This window comes from Maylandia zebra, linkage group LG3 (assembly GCF_041146795.1).
Source record: "Maylandia zebra isolate NMK-2024a linkage group LG3, Mzebra_GT3a, whole genome shotgun sequence".
NCBI classification, from domain to species: domain Eukaryota; kingdom Metazoa; phylum Chordata; class Actinopteri; order Cichliformes; family Cichlidae; genus Maylandia; species Maylandia zebra.
The window spans coordinates 56,280,455-56,304,363 of record NC_135169.1 but is presented as its reverse complement, the minus strand read 5'-3'; the positions used below and the strand labels follow the sequence as shown (position 1 = coordinate 56,304,363).

The following is a 23,909-nucleotide window of genomic DNA, read 5'->3' as shown; positions in this document are numbered from 1 at the left end:
GTTTGTTAAGACTGCATAATAACTTCCTACCTTTTTAGTTCCTGAAAGAGTATCTGCTCATTTTCCAGTAATCCTTTTTCTTTCTACCCAGACCTGTGTCCTCCTAACGCAGAGTATATAGAGTGTGGTCCAGCTTGCATTCCTACATGTATGGAACCCTCTACCAACTGTTCTGGCTCCTGCATCACTGGGTGTTTCTGCAAACCAGGCTTTGTCTTCAAAGGACGGCACTGCGTGCCACTGGACAAGTGTGGTTGTTTAGATGACAACAATAACTATTATGAGGTCAGATGTCCTAGTTAGTACTGTGTACAGTGTACATTTAAAGACATACAGTATACTTTCTCAGTACTGATTGTTTTCATTTTATCCAGCCTGGTGAGATAGTATTTGGAGATGGCTGCACAAAGCTGTGTCGCTGTGTAGGGAACTACACTTTGGAATGTGTTGATAACTCCTGTGACCCCACTGAAGAGTGTCGAGAGGTTAATGGTGTTGCAGGCTGTTATCCTAAAGGTAATAATGTTTGTTGACTTTATTGTTGTTGACTTGATTTAATGCAGTGTAATAAATTACATCTGCACAAGGAGCACCTTGTGTTGTGCTTTACAGTCAGTCGGTATAACTTGATAGTTGACAGTGTGGAAATTACAATTTTCTCATATATTATTCCTTTAGGTACATCCACATGCATTGCATCTGGCGATCCACACTACACCAGCTTTGACAAACGCAAATATGACTTCATGGGCAACTGCAGCTATCTGATGTCTAGTCCATGCAATGACACAACTGTGCCCTACTTTGAGGTCCATACTGACAATGAAAACCGGTATAACAGGCCGACCATCTCCTATGTGAATGCCGTACATGTATACGCACAGATGATAAAGATCTCCATTCTCAAAGGTGGCACTGTGCAGGTAAGACATGAGAGGAAGAAACAGGATGTTTTGCATGTGAAAACCAATCACGCTTTCACGTTATCAGGCACTACTGCATTACAAACAAACATCATTCTGTGGTACAAATCACTGCACATGCTCAGGAACACTTCTGAAAACCACTGCAATTGACCATGGAAAGAAACTTGCACTTACACTTAACACTTAGTTCCTCCTACGCCGAGCGACGCATCGGGCAGCTAACAATCTCCATCGATGTCGGTCAGGGGCGAATGTTTCAGCTTCGTCCCAGGCGATGTCGACTGTTTTCAGATCATCCATAAACATTCGACGTCATGTGATATTTGGTCGGCCTTGCTTTCGCTGGTTCTGCCAAAGGCTTCTTCCTGTTAAAAGACGCCTCTGTCACCAAAGTGCTTGGTCAATGGGGTCATATGATTGTTGTTTTTTTTCTCTGTATGTATTATTGTAAGGTCTATCTTACAATATAAAGCACCTTGAGGTGACTGTTTTTGTGATTTGGGGCTATATAAAAAACATTGAATTTAAATGAATTGAATTGGAGATGTCGGAGGACACCGGCAGCCTTCCCTACTTTGGAGTTTACATCTTGATCAGAGATCCCATAATTCGAGATGATGCTGCCCAGATATGTGAAATTTTCCAACTTATCAGCACGTTATTGGTTGATTATGACGGGAACATGGGCAGTTGTGTAGCCAACTCTGAGTACCTTGGTTTTCTTGGCGCTGATTCGTAATCCGACTTCCTCACCTGCCTCTGCAAAGCTGCAGTCCATTCTTGGAGGTCTTCCGTAGTCGAGCCCAGTAGGGGCCCAGTAGCCAATTCAAAAGAATGAGGCAAAGCACTTTCCCGGGTACCGACAGGAGCGTGATGCCCCGGCAGTTGTTACAGTCACCCAAATCGCCTTTCGGGAAGTTTGGTGATAACACCTTTTGCCCATTCATAGGGTACACGCGATGTTGTCCAGCAGGCGTTTAGGGGTCTTCTAAGGGCGCCATCCAATCATCTGTCTGGACGCAGAACCGGGAGTTGGAGCAGAGACCACAAAAGGCGTCTACAAACTGCTGGGGGACTCCATATTGACGTGGGATAGCCCATAGAGTCGGCCGGTGGACGTTGTCAAAAGCTTTCTTGAAGTCATTGAAATTACCCATTCATAGGGTACACACGATGTTGACCAGCAGGCATTTTGGGGACTTCTAAGGGCGGCATCCAACTGGGCTTCGTCGTCCTTCAGCATTGTTGGGAGGAACTCGTCCAGGCCAGCATCGCTGTCTTGACTTCGGCGTTGATGATTTTTCCGATATTGACAGGAAGAAGATCCATGGAGGGTGCAAGTTCTTTGGCCTCGAACAAGTGGAGTGGCTCGGGCTGGTTTAAAGTATCGCAGAACTGTTTGGCTCAACATTGGTCTTGCTCAGCTTCAGTGAGGAGGACTCGTCCATTTTGTCTCGGATTGGGACCAAGCGGCCACTGCGAGCCCCTGTTAGATCTGGTACAATGCGATTTAATATTCGGGTATCGTTCTGGTCTACTGTTTTCTTGGGCATCCATGCCTTTGGCTTCGATCCACTCTCGCTTGTCATGCCGGCAGCTGCATTTGACATGTCGGGCAAGAGCTGAGTTGTTCAGACATCATTGGCATGATAAAGGAACGTTTCTTTTCAGTTACAGATAGTAATGTTGTGACATGAGTAATTCAAAAATGAAAATGTTGGCTAATAATTGACCAGATTTGATGTACTCTGCCTATTTTCCCATACAGGTTAATGGGACCAATGTCAATCTGCCACTGTCTCCGTCCCCTGGTATTTCTGTGTTCAAGTCAGGAAAACACTACACTGTCTCCATGAACTTTGGTGTGACGGTTCGATATGATGGAAACTCCTTCATGGACATTAAAGTAATCGAAGAGTGAGTGAAGACCAAATTCATGGTTTCCTTATAAAGTGGTGTTTTAATCACAAGTTCACCAGTCCAGAAATCTACATCCATACTGATACAACTAAAACTATAGCACATATTCATATACTGAACATGAATCCTTTATCTGTAAGGAGTAGTAAGGTGATAAAGGCAGAGATTAATGACACAGCTAGGATATTTTATTTAAACAATGTAGCAGGGGCAACACAAACAGCTCCCTCAAAATTTCAAGATAAAATCACACAAAACTTCTAATTTCCTGACTAGTTAATTCTATGCTGATGCTATCAAACGCATCAAATGTACATGTCTGATCTTTTAGTCTTACTAATGTGTGGGGTTTAGTCTACTGCTGAAAAGAAACTTGGCTGCAATTAAAACACGTTGTAGTTCTGGCTGACTTGTTAGTCTTTCTTGCATAAGACTCTAACACAATCATTTTCTGCAATCTGCAGCTATCAGAACAAGCTGTGTGGCCTGTGTGGCAACTATGATGGAGATACCAAAGATGACTTCCGCAAACCAGATGGAAGCTTAGCTGAAAATGCCAATGACTTTGGACACAGTTGGAACATGAATCCAGAGTGAGTATTGCAGAGATGCAAGTGTAAAGAAACATTTACCATTGGCAAAAGACAAATGTTCTTAAGATGATGGTCTGTCTTGACAGATGTAATAAGAAACCCAACACTACGATCCCTGGGTGCAATGAAGAAGAACAGGAACTGTATGAAAGCTCTGGATATTGTGGCATTCTGCTGGACAAAAATGGACCTTTTGCTGTGTGCCATCCCAAAGTCAACCCCAATGTATGTTCATGTAAAGGATAGTGCACATATAATAAACAAATGTGGAACCAGTCCTTATTCTGAGCTTGTTGTATTTGTCTATGTGTGTGTGCATTCAGGGTGAAAATGTGATATTCGTAATAGTGGAATAATTTGAATATGTGGTTTTAGATGGTCACACAATATAAAGCATTGTAACAAAGTGATTGTTTGTTCTCAGAATTACTTCAGGGACTGTGTCTTTGACTTGTGTGAGCTGGATGGTGCCAAGCCCATTTTGTGTGAAGCCATTGAAGCCTATGTCAATGAATGCCAAGATCGTGGGGTCAACCTTGGACCATGGAGGAATGAAACCTTCTGCCGTGAGTATTGGAAGGACAAATGATTTAATTTAGTAGTAAAATATCTTTAGGTATATCATTAGGTAAAAATCAGCTTGGCTGAGTAGTTGGGAGAAAATAACACAAGAGAGTTTTTGGTCAGTTTTGACTTGTGGAAGAGTACTTCATACGGGCTTCCTACTCACTAAAGTTAACCGAGGGAGTGCTGCTTTAGCATACCTAGTTGGGCAGACAACATATACCAAGAGGCTGCAGGAGACTGGGTTACCACCAAACTCAAACAATCTAGTTACACGGAAGACAACACAGCTGGAAGTGCCAAAGACGTATCTCTTTTCTTGTGAAAAGCTGTCATTTTATATTTTAACCAGCACATACTTTTGTTTCCTATCACTAACTTCAACCTCTTGTGGTCTGCTTAGCACTGAGCTGTCCCCCAAACAGCCACTACGAACCTTGTGCAGATCCTTGTCAGGAAACATGCTTTGGAAAACCCCCCTCCTGCTCTGGTCCCTGCTCTGAGTCCTGTGTGTGTGATCCCAGCTATGTCCTGAGTGCTGGCAAGTGCGTTAAGGAGAACATGTGTGGCTGCAACCACACGAACGGCCAGTATTATGAGGTATGGTGAAGTGGGTCTGATAGGCCGGCAGTGAATCATTTGGTCCTTTGTATTTCAAGTCAGGTCACTTGCAGTCTCTTTATGTCCTCTCTAAAACAACATTTTCATACATACATGCATAAAATGATCTACAAAGAATCATCTGTGCCTGCTATGCTTAATTGTCAATTTTGTTGTCTGTTTGTCAGCCTGGAGAGGAGTTTTTTGAGGAAGACTGCAAGCGAAAATGTTGGTGTGGTGCAGCTGGAATTACCTGTGAAGCCTCTGAATGCCCCCCAATGCATGAATGTAAACTTCAGGATGGAGAGCTGGGCTGCTATCCTACGAGTATGTTTGTAATGTTCACACCTAAAAAAAACACAGCAAAGCTGTAGCCATTATATTCTAAGTAGGTTTCCAGATCTCATGGGTTGGACTGCCAACCTGAAAAGTTTTGCAACTGTGTTTGATGTGATGCTGTAGACTTTGTCAAAGTTCTCAAACGAGCATTTTCTATCCCTGCTCTAATATACATAATTAGACTGAGCAATGGAAGATAGAGAAGCACAACCCACAGGCGTCTTTTACTTTCAATAACAGTGAAATATTTATGTGTGTGTTGCTGTTATGTTTCTTTTGCTCTCTTCTGTACAGTTTGTCTATAACAACACGTGTTACATGCAATTCTTTATAATACAAAATCACAGAATTGCAGAAAATTTTTGTCTAGTCAGGAAATGACATATTCTTTGCATCTTTTTTATCATCTGTGTTTCAGTCTGATGTTCCTGATGTTTTTCCCTCTCTCAGGCTTTCAGGATTGTGTAGTTTCTGGGGATCCACACTACAACACCTTTGACAAGAAGTACTACAGCTTCATGGGAACCTGTACTTACACACTGGCAAGAAGCTGTAGGAACAGCACAGGTACACACTATTTTGAGACATTTATTCATTAAGATGTTTGGGTTTCATTGCACCTGTTCTAGTCTTGCCACACCACACGCACAAATTAAAGTTTAAATGAGCTAAATTTACTCATTTATTATTTTCATCGCAAAGCATGACATATATTGTTTTCATTCACGTTTGCTGCAAAGAGAAGACACTGAATGTCAGTGGTGGTTTGTATGTTAATGCCAATATTCACCTTTAATATAAACACACAATATTCCTGATTGTCGTGGTCTTCCCTGTGCAGGCCCTTGGTTCTCTGTGGAGGCAAAGAATGAAGAGAGAGGAGTTGCAGGAGTGTCATACCTGAGGAAGCTATATGTGACAGTGGATGGAATTACTGTGACCCTGATGAAGAGCAGTAGAACACTGGTCAGTATGTGAATGAATTACTATCTCTTATATTTCCCATCTTTAAGTAAAATGTGTGCCAGCAGACATCCCACACAGTATTTGTATCATCACCATGGATGTCTTATGTCTACACATAACTGACATTTTAGCAAAGAACTCAAATTATATCTTTAGTTACTTTGTTGCTAACAACATGTAAAAAAAACAAAACAGATTTTTCCCATTTTGTCAGTTGAATCTATGCCAAAGATAACACAGTGTGATAGGCATAAAGCAATGTCTTTCTTGCTTGTTAAAACTATACAAAGTCTGTTTTTGCCTGATATACTGCACATTGCACACTCTTTGTACTTTTATACTCCCTGACCTGTCCACCAATTAGACGTTTACACAGTCTGTTTAACATCTTTATATTCTTATGTTCTTAACATCTTTTTCTTCATCACTGAATCAGGTGAACGGAGTACGGGTGGCTCTGCCCCACTCCCCCTCTCCTCTCATGTCTATTAGTCTTGCTGGTCAGTTCATCACGCTTCAAACATCCTTTGGCTTGAGGGTGCGTTGGGATGGAAACCATTATGCCCAGATCTCAGTTCCCAGGTTAGTATAAATATTGGTTTGAACTATTTTGATATTGTAGAACTTCTTTTTATTTGCTTCACACATTCATACAATACACCTGACCACTGTCTCCATTGCTCCATCATTCTTTTTTTGATGACCACTTTCCTCCGATGCAACCATAACCTAATGATCTGAAGAAACTCTGATAGATAACGATCTAAACTGCTGAACATCACCAGTTGTTTTATGTATGTTGTGAAAACAAAGCAGTCCATTTGTGTGCATATTGTGGACTTATGCAACTTTTAATATATACTAACGATGCCCTGGTTTATTGTATCAGGGATCTTTGCATTCTCTTCATTTGTTTCTAGAATTACAATAAAAGGCCAAGCAACACCTTATGAAACATTGCAAATATTCTTAAGCTTGTCTTATTTTAATCCTACATATCCTGCCTTGACTTTGTCCTACCAGCTCCTACTATGACCAAATGTGTGGCCTTTGTGGTGACTATGATGGGAACCCAGACAATGACTTCACTAAACCAGATGGCACTGTGGCAGGAAATAGTAATGACTTTGGGAACAGCTGGCAGACCAAAGACGATGAAGATGACTCGTGAGTTCCAACATATCTATCTTTCTGTCTTTTGGATTTCTTCTGGTTATGTCTTTCGTTACCTTGCTGTCGGACTCTTTCTGACAAACTGAAGAGGATGTAACTGTGTTTTGTATTTGTGTTGACCAGATGTACCCCAGGAACAAAGCCTGATCCAGACTGTGACCCCAATTTGGAAGCTGAAGTTGTAAAACCAGAGAAATGTGGTAAAATTACAGACCCTACTGGACCCTTCCGGTAAGAATTCACAACCCCTCCACTTTTGGTTATCGACTTGGTTAAACTGATGGGATTCCTGGGATTTTACAACGTTTTTTTCCTGACCTTATAAAATCATGAAATAGATGGCAGCATGCCTGGTAATCACCCAACTGACCTGTAAAATATGAATAAATATTTTCAATACTATTACTGTAATGCTGTAATGAACCCTTCTGGCACTGGGATGCCAGTTTCGTTCTTTGTCCCTCATTCTCAAACGCAGCAGCAAGTTTTTACCAATGACTTGCCAGTTTATCTCTATCTATCGTTGCAAAAAACCTGGGATACCAGGTTCTTTCTATAACCCTCCTTTGCAAATGCAACAGTGAGCTTTTGGCACCAGGATGCCAAGTTATTATTCCTCATTTGCAAATGCATCAACAAGGTTTTCTACCCAGGAGATTCCAGTTTCCCTTCACCTCTATCCCTCCCTCGCACAATGCAGCAGCATGCTTCTTGGCACTAGGATGTCAGGCTTTCTTTCTCTATCCCTCCTTCACAAATGCAGGAGCAAGTTTTTAGCACCGGGTTGCCAGTTCCTCTTCCCTCCGTCCCCTTTTCACAAAAGTGCAGCAGCATGTTTTTTGGCACAGGAATGCCAGGTTCTCTTTCTCTGTCCCTCCTTTGCAAATGCACCAGCAAGCCTTTGGGCCCGGGATTCTGGATTACTTTCTCTGTTCCTCCTGTACAAATACAGCAGCAGGCTTTTAGCACTGGGATGCCATGTTTTCTTTCTCTTTTCCTCCTTTACAAATCCAGCAGAATTCCCTCCCTTTTTCACAAAATGCAGCAGCGTGCTTTTTGGAACCTGGAAGCCACTTTCTCTTCCCTCTTTCCCCAATAACTTGGATGCCAGGGTCCATGCATCTATCTATCTTTCCCAAAACATAACAATGCACATTCCTGACACCGTATTGCCAGTCTTTGTCTCCATATCGATCATTTTCAAACACAGCAGTAAAAGCTTTTACGAGCCGTCAAGCCATTGCCTGATGTCTTAAAATACAGACATGCATCCATCCAGCCTCCACACCAGTCGAGCCACGTTGCCACTCGATCAGGGGTTCTCCTCATTCATCTATTAAGGTCTTTCGTTGTCTGAAATCTGCTTTGATGTCTTCTCCCACCATTCCTTCGTAATTTTCCGAACTCAACCACTCTACTCTCTGGAATCCTTGACCACCTTCTCTCTGCGCTTCTCTTTTGTCCTGCTTTCCTTCTTCCACCTCAGCCGGTAGCGGCAGATGGCTGTCCTTCCATGGGAATGGTTTTGCCAGAAGTTTCTTCCCGTTAAAAGGAGTTGTTCCTTCCCACTGTCGCCAAAGTGCTTGCTCATAGGGAGTCATATGATTGTTGGGTTTTCTCTGTAGGTATTATTGCAGGGTCTACCTTACATATAAAGCACCTTGAGGCGATTGTTGTTGTGATTTGAGGCTGTATAAATGAATTGAATTGAAAAATTGAATTATTCCTGCAGAGGTCTTTCACCTTCACAATGCACAGTTATTGCTGCTTCTAGGGGATGTCTTCTTTGGGGATCTGCCAGCCCGGGAGCCGCCGCCAGTCCACAGCGAGACCTTCCCCAAACCGCAGTTCAATTCATGTTTAAGCCATTCACCTTTATTCACTGGCCCCAGCTAGTGAATTGTTGCTAAACTTATGCAACAATTGTTGACTGTTTCACCACCAAATGTAGCTTGTTTGTTTGTTCGAACTCAGATTTTCAGTATATATGAGCCTCTGCCTTTTCCTACCTAAGCTAAGTGAGTGCTTTTCTCTGTTACAGGGAGTGCATCAGTGTAGTTAATCCCACTCCATTCTTCCAAAGCTGTGTGTATGACATGTGTCAGTTCAACGGCCAGCAGCATGTGCTGTGTGACCAGCTCCAGGCCTACACTGACGCATGTCATAGTGCTGGAGCCAAAGTCTACCAATGGAGAACTCCAGACTTCTGCCGTAAGTTTGAATCTGAGATATACCAAATATATCTAAATGATATATGATAGTTTAATAATAATATCAGCTGTTCTTTCTGAATATCATAAAGTATATATAAAACATAGTCACAGTGACATCGCCCATTGGCTTGATAAGCCCCATTCTGAAGCATAAATGAATAAAGACTTGAATAATACCTTTTCATGTTGGAAAAATGAGCCTTCAGCATTTTCCCTTTTAAATGGGGTGCATGCCATAGCTTCTCCATTTGGAAGTTGTCTCCACCTGTAAATATAACCACGATATATTACATCCTGCTCACCAACATTATAATTGAACTTATAATCATGTTTATAATTGTATAGGGAGGAGAGTTTAAGATACAGTGCACAATGCTGAAACCAATGTAAAATATTCAATGCAGTTAATATTATCCTTGCTTTCATTTATGACACTGAGTTAAATCAATATGAGATACGTAGGTGCCCTGTCTTTGAATCATCGTACTACCCATTCCCTTCTCTGTTGCTATTTGTCCACCATTGTTCCCTCTCATTATTGTTCATCCCTGTGTTTGTCCACACAGCTCTGACCTGTCCTCCCAATAGCTCCTACTCCCTTTGTGTGAGTTCATGTCCTGAGACATGTCTTGGTGTGGTGGGACCACCTGGCTGTGAGGAAGTGTGTGTGGAGGGTTGTGAGTGTAACCCTGGCTTCATTCTCAGTGATGACAAATGTGTGGAACTGAGAGACTGTGGTTGTGTGGACCCCAGTGGAACCTATCACCCTGTAAGTGGAAACAGCCTCCAAACAATTAAAACCATATTCCATTTACCTTTAAAATGTGCTAAGCTCATGCTAACATCATTTTCAGTTCTCTTTATAACTTCAACAGGAGAGACGCCAAGAGACACAAAGACCCTACAGTACAAAAGAAATTAAAACTCAACTAAATTAAGGGTGCATAGACTGCAGAGAACTGTTGGCACATAAATATTGGTTTTACAACAAAGATTTTTACTTTCAACTTATCAAGCACAGATACCTGAATTTAAAAGACACTGGTGTTATAGAATTTGTATTTATGTCATAGCATTTACATACTGGTGCCACCACAATTAGCAAGCCCAAAATCAATAAATAAATGAGTAAAGGTTGGCCTAATTAGTTAGTGGCATACAGAATCCCTGGTTTGCATCCAAATGTATATTTATCATTTTGATCTTTATATTCGTGTGATGTATAAGAGAGATTGTAAAAGGAGTCTGCAAAGAAAGGCGTCTGGACTTCTTTAAGTTGCTTGAAGACTTAAAGACTTAAAGAAGTCCAGACGCTTTTCTTTGCAAGCTCCTTTGACTACGATGACCTGGATGACTGAGAACCTTCACAGACATATAAGAGAGAATTAAATGACAAAATTTTGATTGTTTTTTGCATTCTGTGTACATTTGTCAGGTGGGCGATGACTGGTACTTGGAGGGTTGTGAACAAAAGTGTATGTGTCACAGTGGAGGTCTGCTACAGTGTCATAACACCAGCTGTAACCCAACTACTGAGAGCTGCCAACTACAAGATGGAGAATATGAATGCCACCCTCTGGGTATGTTAATCACACAGCTTCACATAGAAATAGCTGCATGAATGCATGGATGTGGATTACAGTGTCAAGTGCTTTATCCGACTGGCCCTAGAAATGCAGTAAATAAATGCAGTCATTTTAGCAACAGGCGCTCCAAACCTCCACTGTCTCAACTGATGTTGTTAGTTTGGACTGAGTTTGTTAAGACTGCATAATAACTTCCTACCTTTTTAGTTCCTGAAAGAGTATCTGCTCATTTTCCAGTAATCCTTTTTCTTTCTACCCAGACCTGTGTCCTCCTAACGCAGAGTATATAGAGTGTGGTCCAGCTTGCATTCCTACATGTATGGAACCCTCTACCAACTGTTCTGGCTCCTGCATCACTGGGTGTTTCTGCAAACCAGGCTTTGTCTTCAAAGGACGGCACTGCGTGCCGCTGGACAAGTGTGGTTGTTTAGATGACAACAATAACTATTATGAGGTCAGATGTCCTAGTTAGTACTGTGTACAGTGTACATTTAAAGACATACAGTATACTTTCTCAGTACTGATTGTTTTCATTTTATCCAGCCTGGTGAGATAGTATTTGGAGATGGCTGCACAAAGCTGTGTCGCTGTGTAGGGAACTACACTTTGGAATGTGTTGATAACTCCTGTGACCCCACTGAAGAGTGTCGAGAGGTTAATGGTGTTGCAGGCTGTTATCCTAAAGGTAATAATGTTTGTTGACTTTATTGTTGTTGACTTGATTTAATGCAGTGTAATAAATTACATCTGCACAAGGAGCACCTTGTGTTGTGCTTTACAGTCAGTCGGTATAACTTGATAGTTGACAGTGTGGAAATTACAATTTTCTCATATATTATTCCTTTAGGTACATCCACATGCATAGCATCTGGCGATCCACACTACACCAGCTTTGACAAACGCAAATATGACTTCATGGGCAACTGCAGCTATCTGATGTCTAGTCCATGCAATGACACAACTGTGCCCTACTTTGAGGTCCATACTGACAATGAAAACCGGTATAACAGGCCGACCATCTCCTATGTGAATGCCGTACATGTATACGCACAGATGATAAAGATCTCCATTCTCAAAGGTGGCACTGTGCAGGTAAGACATGAGAAGAAGAAACAGGATGTTTTGCATGTGAAAACCAATCACGCTTTCACGTTATCAGGCACTACTGCATTACAAACAAACATCATTCTGTGGTACAAATCACTGCACATGCTCAGGAACACTTCTGAAAACCACTGCAATTGACCATGGAAAGAAACTTGCACTTACACTTAACACTTAGTTCCTCCTACGCCGAGCGACGCATCGGGCAGCTAACAATCTCCATCGATGTCGGTCAGGGGCGAATGTTTCAGCTTCGTCCCAGGCGATGTCGACTGTTTTCAGATCATCCATAAACATTCGACGCCATGTGATATTTGGTCGGCCTTGCTTTCGCTGGTTCTGCCAAAGGCTTCTTCCTGTTAAAAGACGCCTCTGTCACCAAAGTGCTTGGTCAATGGGGTCATATGATTGTTGTTTTTTTTCTCTGTATGTATTATTGTAAGGTCTATCTTAAAATATAAAGCACCTTGAGGTGACTGTTTTTGTGATTTGGGACTATATAAAAAACATTGAATTTAAATGAATTGAATTGGAGACGTCGGAGGACACCGGCAGCCTTCCCTACTTTGGAGTTTACATCTTGATCAGAGATCCCATAATTCGAGATGATGCTGCCCAGATATGTGAAATTTTCCAACTTATCAGCACGTTATTGGTTGATTATGACGGGAACATGGGCAGTTGTGTAGCCAACTCCGAGTACCTTGGTTTTCTTGGCGCTTATTCGTAATCCGACTTCCTCACCTGCCTCTGCAAAGCTGCAGTCCATTCTTGGAGGTCTTCCGTAGTCGAGCCCAGTAGGGGCCCAGTAGCCAATTCAAAGGAATAAGGCAAAGCACTTTCCCGGGTACCGACAGGAGCGTGATGCCCCGGCAGTTGTTACAGTCACCCAAATCGCCTTTCGGGAAGTTTGGTGATAACACCTTTTGCCCATTCATAGAGTACACACGATGTTGTCCAGCAGGCGTTTAGGGGTCTTCTAAGGGCGCCATCCAATCATCTGTCTGGACGCAGAACCGGGAGTTGGAGCAGAGACCACAAAAGGCGTCTACAAACTGCTGGGGGACTCCATATTGACGTGGGATAGCCCATAGAGTCGGCCGGTGGACGTTGTCAAAAGCTTTCTTGAAGTCGTTGAAATTACCCATTCATAGGGTACATGCGATGTTGACCAGCAGGCATTTAGGGGACTTCTAAGGGCGGCATCCAACTGGGCTTCGTCGTCCTTCAGCATTGTGGGGAGGAACTCGTCCAGGCCAACATCGCTGTCTTGACTTCGGCGTTGCTAATTTTTCCGATATCGAAAGGAAGAAGATCCATGGAGGGTGCAAGTTCTTCGGCCTCGAACAAGTGGAGTGGCTCGGGCTGGTTTAAAGTATCGCAGAACTGTTTGGCTCAACGTTGGTCTTGCTCAGCGTCAGTGAGGAGGACTCGTCCATTTTGTCTCGGATTGGGACAGAGCGGCCACTGCGAGCCCCTGTTAGATCGTACAATGCGATTTAATATTCGGGTATCGTTCTGGTCGACTGTTTTCTTGTGCATTCATGCCTTTGGCTTCGATCCACTTTCGCTTGCCATGCCGGCAGCTGCGTTTAACATGTCGGGCATGACATTTACAGACATCATTGGCATGAGAAATGGTAAATGGCCTGTATTTATATAGCGCTTTACTAGTCCCTAAGGACCCCAAAGTGCTTTACATATCCAGTCATCCACCCATTCACACACACATTCACACACTGGTGATGGCAAGCTACATTGTAGCCACAGCCACCCTGGGGCGCACTGACAGAGGCGAGGCTGCCAGACACTGGCGCCACCGGGCCCTCTGACCACCACCAGTAGGCAACGGGTGAAGTGTCTTGCCCAAGGACACAACGACCGAGACTGTCCAAGCCGGGGCTCGAACCGGCAACCTTCCGATTACAAGGCGAACTCCCAACTCTTGAGCCACGATCGCCCACTAAAGGAACGTTTCTTTTCAGTTACAGATAGTAATGTTGTGACATGGGTAATTAAAAAATGAAAATGTTGGCCAGATTTGATGTACTCTGCCTATTTTCCCATACAGGTTAATGGGACCAATGTCAATCTTCCACTGTCTCCGTCCCCTGGTATTTCTGTGTTCAAGTCAGGAAAACACTACACTGTCTCCATGAACTTTGGTGTGACGGTTCGCTATGATGGAAACGCCTTCATGGACATCAAAGTAATCGAAGAGTGAGTGAAGACCAAATTCATGGTTTCCTTATAAAGTGGTGTTTTAATCACAAGTTCACCAGTCCAGAAATCTACATCCATACTGATACAACTAAAACTATATGTCATGCGCCGCGGCGCGCGTGCACAAAAGGATCCAGATGCAGACTCCGCGCTAACAGAAAAGACACTTTATTGAAATAACGAAAGGCGACCCGGGAAAACTAGAGAGCAAAACAAGAAACTAAAAACCCGGGGAATAATGACACGAGGAAGCCAGGATCGGGACCATGGGAGGCTGCAATAGAAAGGGGAGATGATTACTAGGGAGCCGGAAAGTAGGGAAAACACATCAGGACTGAGTTAGAGTAGGGGGCTTACGATGGAACGGGACTGTGGGAGCTCGGGAGGGAAGTGTGGCAGTCCGTGAGCAGAAAGTCCGTGGAAATAGCGAATGGGCCAGATGATGCACCGAGTGATCCAGTTGAGCCGGAGGACAGGCAGGTGGCAGACGCCGAGTCGAAACCTGGACACAAGTAGGCAGATTAAACACAGTTCCAACCAGAAGGGAATGCACGCTTTCATGGAAGTCTAGTTACCACTGTGGGGGGACTAACGGACTGGCGTGGAGCCTTCCATCAGTGCCGGGTTCAGTAGATCTCCGTGTAGTCACCGTGATGGAGAACAGATGTGCCGGTGATAGCCCGGGGGTGTGGCTACCCGAGCGTCACGCATTCCTCAGACACAGGACCACGGACCATGACACTATAACACATTTTCATATACTGAACATGACTCCTTTATCTGTAAGGAGTAGTAAGGTGATAAAGGCAGAGATTAATGACACAGCTAGGATATTTTATTTAAACAATTTAGCAGGGGCAACACAAACAGCTCCCTCAAAATTTCAAGATAAAATCACACAAAACTTCTAATTTCCTGACTAGTTAATTCTATGCTGATGCTATCAAACGCATCAAATGTACATGTCTGATCTTTTAGTCTTACTAATGTGTGGGGTTTAGTCTACTGCTGAAAAGAAACTTGGCTGGAATTAAAACACGTTGTAGTTCTGGCTGACTTGTTAGTCTTTCTTGCATAAGACTCTAACACAATCATTTTCTGCAATCTGCAGCTATCAGAACAAGCTGTGTGGCCTGTGTGGCAACTATGATGGAGATACTAAAGATGACTTCCGCAAACCAGATGGAAGCTTAGCTGAAAATGCCAATGACTTTGGACACAGTTGGAACATGAATCCAGAGTGAGTATTGCAGAGATGCAAGTGTAAAGAAACATTTACCATTGACAAAAGACAAATGTTCTTAAGATGATGGTCTGTCTTGACAGATGTAATGAGAAACCCAACACTACCATCCCTGAGTGCAATGAAGAAGAACAGGAACTGTATGAAAGCTCTGGATATTGTGGCATTCTGCTGGACAAAAATGGACCTTTTGCTGTGTGCCATCCCAAAGTCAACCCCAATGTATGTTCATGTAGAGGATAGTGCACATATAATAAACAAATGTGGAACCAGTCCTTATTCTGAGCTTGTTGTATTTGTCTATGTGTGTGTGCATTCAGGGTGAAAATGTGATATTCGTAATAGTGGAATAATTTGAATATGTGGTTTTAGATGGTCACACAATATAAAGCATTGTAACAAAGTGATTGTTTGTTCTCAGAATTACTTCAGGGACTGTGTCTTTGACTTGTGTGAGCTGGATGGTGCCAAGCCCATTTTGTGTGAAGCCATTGAAGCCTATGTCAATGAATGCCAAGATCGTGGGGTCAACCTTGGACCATGGAGGAATGAAACCTTCTGCCGTGAGTATTGGAAGGACAAATGATTTAATTTAGTAGTAAAATATCTTTAGGTATATCATTAGGTAAAAATCAGCTTGGCTGAGTAGTTGGGAGATAATAACACAAGAGAGTTTTTGGTCAGTTTTGACTTGTGGAAGAGTACTTCATACGGGCTTCCTACTCACTAAAGTTAACTGAGGGAGTGCTGCTTTAACATACCTAGTTGGGCAGACAACATATGCCAAGAGGCTGCAGGAGACTGGGTTACCACCAAACTCAAACAATCTAGTTACACGGAAGACAACACAGCTGGAAGTGCCAAAGACGTATCTCTTTTCTTGTGAAAAGCTGTCATTTTATATTTTAACCAGCACATACTTTTGTTTCCTATCACTAACTTCAACCTCTTGTGGTCTGCTTAGCACTGAGCTGTCCCCCAAACAGCCACTACGAACCTTGTGCAGATCCTTGTCAGGAAACATGCTTTGGAAAACCCCCCTCCTGCTCTGGTCCCTGCTCTGAGTCCTGTGTGTGTGATCCCAGCTATGTCCTGAGTGCTGGCAAGTGCGTTAAGGAGAACATGTGTGGCTGCAACCACACGAACGGCCAGTATTATGAGGTATGGTGAAGTGGGTCTGATAGGCCGGCAGTGAATCATTTGGTCCTTTGTATTTCAAGTCAGGTCACTTGCAGTCTCTTTATGTCCTCTCTAAAACAACATTTTCATACATACATGCATAAAAGGATCTACAAAGAATCATCTGTGCCTGCTATGCTTAATTGTCAATTTTGTTGTCTGTTTGTCAGCCTGGAGAGGAGTTTTTTGAGGAAGACTGCAAGCGAAAATGTTGGTGTGGTGCAGCTGGAATTACCTGTGAAGCCTCTGAATGCCCCCCAATGCATGAATGTAAACTTCAGGATGGAGAGCTGGGCTGCTATCCTACGAGTATGTTTGTAATGTTCACACCTAGCATTTTCTATCCCTGCTCTAATATACATAATTAGACTGAGTAATGGAAGATAGAGAAGCACAACCCAGAGGTGTCTTTTACTTTCAATAACAGTGAAATATTTATGTGTGTGTTGCTGTTATGTTTCTTTTGCTCTCTTCTGTACGGTTTGTCTATAACAACACTTGTTACATGCGATTCTTTATAATGCAAAATCACAGAGTTGCAGAAAAGAAATTGGAATAATACAAATTTTTGTCTAGTCAGGAAATGACATATTCCTTGCATCTATTTTAATGCCAGTACAAGTCCAAAGCAGCAGTGAACTGCACTGTTATTAGGTAATTGTTCTACAGTGGCTTCATCTGTGTTTCAGTCTGATGTTCCTGATGTTTTTCCCTCTCTCAGGCTTTCAGGATTGTGTAGTTTCTGGGGATCCACACTACAACACCTTTGACAAGAAGTACTACAGCTTCATGGGAACCTGTACTTACACACTGGCCAGAAGCTGTAGGAACAGCACAGGTACACACTATTTTGAGACATTTATTCATTAAGATGTTTGGGTTTCATTGCACCTGTTCTAGTCTTGCCACACCACACGCACAAATGAAAGTTTAAATGAGCTAAATTTACTCATTTATTATTTTCATCGCAAAGCATGACATATATTGTTTTCATTCACGTTTGCTGCAAAGAGAAGACACTGAATGTCAGTGGTGGTTTGTATGTTAATGCCAATGTTCACCTTTAATATAAACACACAATATTCCTGATTGTCGTGGTCTTCCCTGTGCAGGCCCTTGGTTCTCTGTGGAGGCAAAGAATGAAGAGAGAGGAGTTGCAGGAGTGTCATACCTGAGGAAGCTATATGTGACAGTGGATGGAATTACTGTGACCCTGATGAAGAGCAGTAGAACACTGGTCAGTATGTGAATGAATTACTATCTCTTGTATTTCCCATCTTTAAGTAAAATGTGTGCCAGCAGACATCCCACACAGTAGTTGTATCATCACCATGTATGTCTTATGTCTACACATAACTGACATTTTAGCAAAGAACTCAAATTATATCTTTAGTTACTTTGTTGCTAACAACATGTAAAAAAACAAAACAGATTTTTCCCATTTTGTCAGTTGAATCTATGCCAAAGATAACACAGTGTGATAGGCATAAAGCAATGTCTTTCTTGCTTGTTAAAACTATACAAAGTCTGTTTTTGCCTGATATACTGCACATTGCACACTCTTTGTACTTTTATACTCCCTGACCTGTCCACCAATTAGACGTTTACACAGTCTGTTTAACATCTTTATATTCTTATGTTCTTAACATCTTTTTCTTCATCACTGAATCAGGTGAACGGAGTACGGGTGGCTCTGCCCCACTCCCCCTCTCCTCTCATGTCTATTAGTCTTGCTGGTCAGTTCATCACGCTTCAAACATCCTTTGGCTTGAGGGTGCGTTGGGATGGAAACCATTATGCCCAGATCTCAGTTCCCAGGTTAGTATAAATATTGGTTTGAACTATTTTGATATTGTAGAACTTCTTTTTATTTGCTTCACACATTCATACAATACACCTGACCACTGTCTCCATTGCTCTATCATTATTTTTTTGATGACCACTTTCCTCCGATGCAACCATAACCTAACGATCTGAAGAAACTCTGATAGATAACGATCTAAACTGCTGAACATCACCAGTTGTTTTATGTATGTTGTGAAAACAAAGCAGTCCATTTGTGTGCATATTGTGGACTTATGCAACTTTTAATATATACTAACGATGCCCTGGTTTATTGTATCAGGGATCTTTGCATTCTCTTCATTTGTTTCTAGAATTACAATAAAAGGCCAAGCAACACCTTATTAAACATTGCAAATATTCTTAAGCTTGTCTTATTTTAATCCTACATATCCTGCCTTGACTTTGTCCTACCAGCTCCTACTATGACCAAATGTGTGGCCTTTGTGGTGACTATGATGGGAACCCAGACAATGACTTCACTAAACCAGATGGCACTGTGGCAGGAAATAGTAATGACTTTGGGAACAGCTGGCAGACCAAAGACGATGAAGATGACTCGTGAGTTCCAACATATCTATCTTTCTGTCGTTTGGATTTCTTCTGGTTACGTCTTTTGTTACCTTACTGTCGGACTCTTTCTGACAAACTGAAGAGGATGTAACTGTGTTTTGTATTTGTATTGACCAGATGTACCCCAGGAACAAAGCCTGATCCAGACTGTGACCCCAACTTGGAAGCTGAAGTTGTAAAACCAGAGAAATGTGGTAAAATTACAGACCCTACTGGACCCTTCCGGTAAGAATTCACAACCCCTCCACTTTTGGTTATCGACTTGGTTAAACTGATGGGATTCCTGGGATTTTACAACGTTTTTTTCCTGACCTTATAAAATCATGAAATAGATGGCAGCATGCCTGGTAATCACCCAACTGACCTGTAAAATATGAATAAATATTTTCAATACTATTACTGTAATGCTGTAATGAACCCTTCTGGCACTGGGATGCCAGTTTTGTTCTTTGTCCCTCATTCTCAAACGCAGCAGCAAGTTTTTACCAATGACTTGCCAGTTTATCTCTATCTATCGTTGCAAAAAACCTGGGATACCAGGTTCTTTCTATAACCCTCCTTTGCAAATACAACAGTGAGCTTTTGGCACCAGGATGCCAAGTTATTATTCCTCATTTGCAAATGCATCAACAAGGTTTTCTACCCAGGAGATTCCAGTTTCCCTTCCCCTCTATCCCTCCCTCGCACAATGCAGCAGCATGCTTCTTGGCACTAGGATGTCAGGCTTTCTTTCTCTATCCCTCCTTCACAAATGCAGGAGCAAGTTTTTAGCACCGGGTTGCCAGTTCCTCTTCCGTCCCTCCCCTTTTCACAAAAATACAGCAGCATGTTTTTTGGCACTGGAATGCCAGGTTCTCTTTCTCTGTCCCTCCTTTGCAAATATACCAGCAAGCTTTTGGGCCCGGGATTCCTGGTTCCTTTCTCTGTTCCTCCTTTACAAATGCAGCAGCAGGCTTTTAGCGCTGGGATGCCATGTTTTCTTTCTCTTTTCCTCCTTTACAAAACCATGGAATACCATTGCAAAAAGTGAATACTTTTTGCAATGGTATTCCAGGTTCTATTTCTCTGTCCTTCTTTTTCAAATTCGCCTGCATACATCAGGTACCGGGATGCCAGGTTCTTTTCCTTCATTTGCAGTAGCAAGCTTTTCTTCCCTCTATCTCTCCTGAGCAAAATGCAGCAGCGTGCTTTTTGGCACCTGGAAGCCAGTTTCTCTTTCCTCTTTCCCCAATAACTTGGATGCCAGGGTCCATACATCTATCTATCTTTCACAAAATGTAACAAAGCACATTCCTGACACCGTATTGCCAGTCTCTGTCTCCATATCGATCATTTTCAAACACAGCAGTAAAAGCTTTTACGAGCCGTCAAGCCATTGCCTCATGTCTTAAAATACAAACATGCATCCATCCAGCCTCCACACCAGTCGAGCCACGTTGCCACTCGATCAGGGGTTCTCCTCATTCAGCTATTAAGGTCTTTCGTTTTCTGAAATCTGCTTTGTGGTCTTCTCCCACCATTCCTTCGTAATTTTCCGAACTCAACCACTCTACTCTCTGGAATCCTTGACCACCTTCTCTCTGCGCTTCTCTTTTGTCCTGCTTTCCTTCTTCCACCTCAGCCGGTAGCGGCAGATGGCTGTCCTTCCATGGGAATGGTTTTGCCAGAGGTTTCTTCCTGTTAAAAGGAGTTGTTCCTTCCCACTGTCGCCAAAGTGCTTGCTCATAGTTAGTCATATGATTGTTGGGTTGTTTCTGTAGGTATTACTGCAGGGTCTACCTTACATATAAAGCGCCTTGAGGCGATTGTTGTTGTGATTTGGGGCTGTATAAATAAATTGAATTGAAAAATTGAATTATTACTGCAGAGGTCTTTCACCTTCACAATGCACAATTATTGCTGCTTCTAGGGGATGCCTTCTTTGGGGATCTGCCAGCCCGGGAGGCACCAGTCCCCTTTGCGCCCTTCCCTAAAGCTCAGTTCAACTCATGTTTAAGCCATTCACCTTTTTCTAATAGGAACACTGTAAAATGTAAAATGACAATGTGGACTCAGTTAGTGAGTTAGAGATAAAGTATCCAAACACTTCCCTTCCTGTTCTTATCTATATATAATCCCCCAGTACTACTAGCTGTTTGTTCTTCCATTCATTCCCAACCCTCCCTCCCCTTTTTCAATTTCAATTCTTTCACTGTTTCACTTCTCATTAGTACATGGGGATCTGCCAGCCCAGGAGCCACCGCCAGTCCCCAGCGAGGCCTTCCCCAAACCGCAGTTCAATTCATGTTTAAGCCATTCACCTTTATTCACTGGCCCCAGCTAGTGAATTGTTGCTAAACTTATGCAACAATTGTTGACTGTTTCACCACCAAATGTAGCTTGTTTGTTTGTTTGAACTCAGATTTTCAGTATATATGAGCCTCTGCCTTTTCCTACCTAAGCTAAGTGAGTGCTTTTCTCTGTTACAGGGAGTGCATCAGTGTAGTTAATCCCACTCCATTCTTCCAAAGCTGTGTGTATGACATGTGTCAGTTCAACGGCCAGCAGCATGTGCTGTGTGACCAGCTCCAGGCCTACACTGACGCATGTCATAGTGCTGGAGCCAAAGTCTACCAATGGAGAACTCCAGACTTCTGCCGTAAGTTTGAATCTGAGATATACCAAATATATCTAAAAGATATATGATATATAAAACATAGTCACAGTGACATCACCCATTGGCTTGATAAGCCCCATTCTGAAGCATAAATGAATAAAGACTTGAATAATACCTTTTCATTTTGGAAAAATGAGCCTTCAGCATTTTCCCTTTTAAATGGGGTGCATGCCATAGCTTCTCCATTTGGAAGTTGTCTCCACCTGTAAATATAACCACGATATATTACATCCTGCTCACCAACATTATAATTGAACTTATAATCATATTTATAATTGTATAGGGAGGAGAGTTTAAGATACAGTGCACAATGCTGAAACCAATGTAAAATATTCAATGCAGTTAATATTATCCTTGCTTTCATTTATGACACTGAGTTAAATCAATATGAGATACGTAGGTGCCCTGTCTTTGAATCATCGTACTACCCATTCCGTTCTCTGTTGCTATTTGTCCACCATTGTTCCCTCTCATTATTGTTCATCCCTGTGTTTGTCCACACAGCTCTGACCTGTCCTCCCAATAGCTCCTACTCCCTTTGTGTGAGTTCATGTCCTGAGACATGTCTTGGTGTGGTGGGACCACCTGGCTGTGAGGAAGTGTGTGTGGAGGGTTGTGAGTGTAACCCTGGCTTCATTCTCAGTGATGACAAATGTGTGGAACTGAGAGACTGTGGTTGTGTGGACCCCAGTGGAACCTATCACCCTGTAAGTGGAAACAGCCTCCAAACAATTAAAACCATATTCCATTTACCTTTAAAATGTGCTAAGCTCATGCTAACATCATTTTCAGTTCTCTTTATGACTTCAACAGGAGAGACGCCAAGAGACACAAAGACCCTACAGTACAAAAGAAATTAAAACTCAACTAAATTAAGGGTGCATAGACTGCAGAGAACTGTTGGCACATAAATATTGGTTTTACAACAAAGATTTTTACTTTCAACTTATCAAGCACAGATTATATTTATTATACTGTATTTTACCTGAATTTAAAAGACACTGGTGTTATAGAATTTGTATTTATGTCATAGCATTTACATACGGGTGCCACCACAATTAGCAAGCCCAAAATCAATAAATAAATGAGTAAAGGTTGGCCTAATTAGTTAGTGGCATACAGAATCCCTGGTTTGCATCCACATGTATATTTATATACATTTTGATACATTTATATTTATATATTTATTTATCATTTTTGATCTTTCCCACAAATTTCCCACGTGTGGGACTAATAAAGGTTATCTTATCTTATCTTATCTTTATATTCGTGTGATGTATAAGAGAGAATTACATGACAAAATTTTGATTGTTTTTTGCATTCTGTGTACATTTTTCAGGTGGGCGATGACTGGTACTTGGAGGGTTGTGAACAAAAGTGTATGTGTCACAGTGGAGGTCTGCTACAGTGTCATAACACCAGCTGTAACCCAACTACTGAGAGCTGCCAACTACAAGATGGAGAATATGAATGCCACCCTCTGGGTATATTAATCACACCGCTTCACATACATCTAAAGATTATTATTTCATTTAACACATCTGACATCTCAGTGCATTATCCATTTTATATAGTTCCACTGAAATCTGCATTTGTTTTGCTCATCATGGTAAATGATAAAGTAACTCCCTGCCTTCTTTGTTCAGGAAATGGTATCTGCTCAGTTTCTGGTGATCCTCACTACATAACCTTTGATAAACGTACTCACCATTACATGGGTTCATGCTCCTACACCTTGACCAAACCCTGCAATGTCTCCTCTGGCTTGCCACATTTCACGGTCCATACCCAGAATGAGCACAGAGGAAGTAATAAGAAGGTTTCCTATGTGAGGGCTGTGGTGATCAATGTGAATGGTATCACTGTCATCCTTGGCAAGGGACACACGGTCCAGGTAGGCAGAGGGTTCTTCCAGTCACTCATACAATAAACAGTATCTCTGTTTGCTATCTTAGTGCTTTTACCCATTTTATTTACTACCAACTGAATAATTTTAAGGCCAATATGTACAGCCTAGGCCTATTGGAACAAGAACCACTTGTAAGATTTTCTTTAAATCTCTTCATAATCAGATTTAAGATTTTTATAATCTGCAGCAGTCAAAATAAAACACAATTTTTAAAAAATTAAACTAGTTCTCCACCAAATTTAAATCAACAGAATGCAAGTATAACAAAGCTATATTTATAGCAGCCTCTTTACTGAATGT

The 23,909-nt window shown here is 42.1% G+C and overlaps 1 protein-coding gene across 1 annotated transcript in view; it reads left to right on the top strand.

Annotated features, from left to right (window-relative positions):
- The window catches only part of zanl (zonadhesin, like), an 81,568-nt gene that overhangs the window by 45,148 nt on the left and 12,511 nt on the right, over positions 1–23,909 (top strand). Inside the window, exons 61-78 of the mRNA XM_076882267.1 lie at positions 92–285; positions 375–516; positions 679–923; positions 2,695–2,843; positions 3,311–3,439; positions 3,526–3,664; positions 3,864–4,005; positions 4,407–4,603; positions 4,792–4,930; positions 5,393–5,509; positions 5,784–5,908; positions 6,345–6,490; positions 6,932–7,075; positions 7,205–7,312; positions 9,123–9,292; positions 9,861–10,063; positions 10,730–10,874; positions 23,347–23,594. Coding sequence (XP_076738382.1) covers positions 92–285; positions 375–516; positions 679–923; positions 2,695–2,843; positions 3,311–3,439; positions 3,526–3,664; positions 3,864–4,005; positions 4,407–4,603; positions 4,792–4,930; positions 5,393–5,509; positions 5,784–5,908; positions 6,345–6,490; positions 6,932–7,075; positions 7,205–7,312; positions 9,123–9,292; positions 9,861–10,063; positions 10,730–10,874; positions 23,347–23,594 — 2,882 coding nt within the window. The remainder of the gene's footprint in view (positions 1–91; positions 286–374; positions 517–678; positions 924–2,694; positions 2,844–3,310; positions 3,440–3,525; positions 3,665–3,863; positions 4,006–4,406; positions 4,604–4,791; positions 4,931–5,392; positions 5,510–5,783; positions 5,909–6,344; positions 6,491–6,931; positions 7,076–7,204; positions 7,313–9,122; positions 9,293–9,860; positions 10,064–10,729; positions 10,875–23,346; positions 23,595–23,909) is intronic.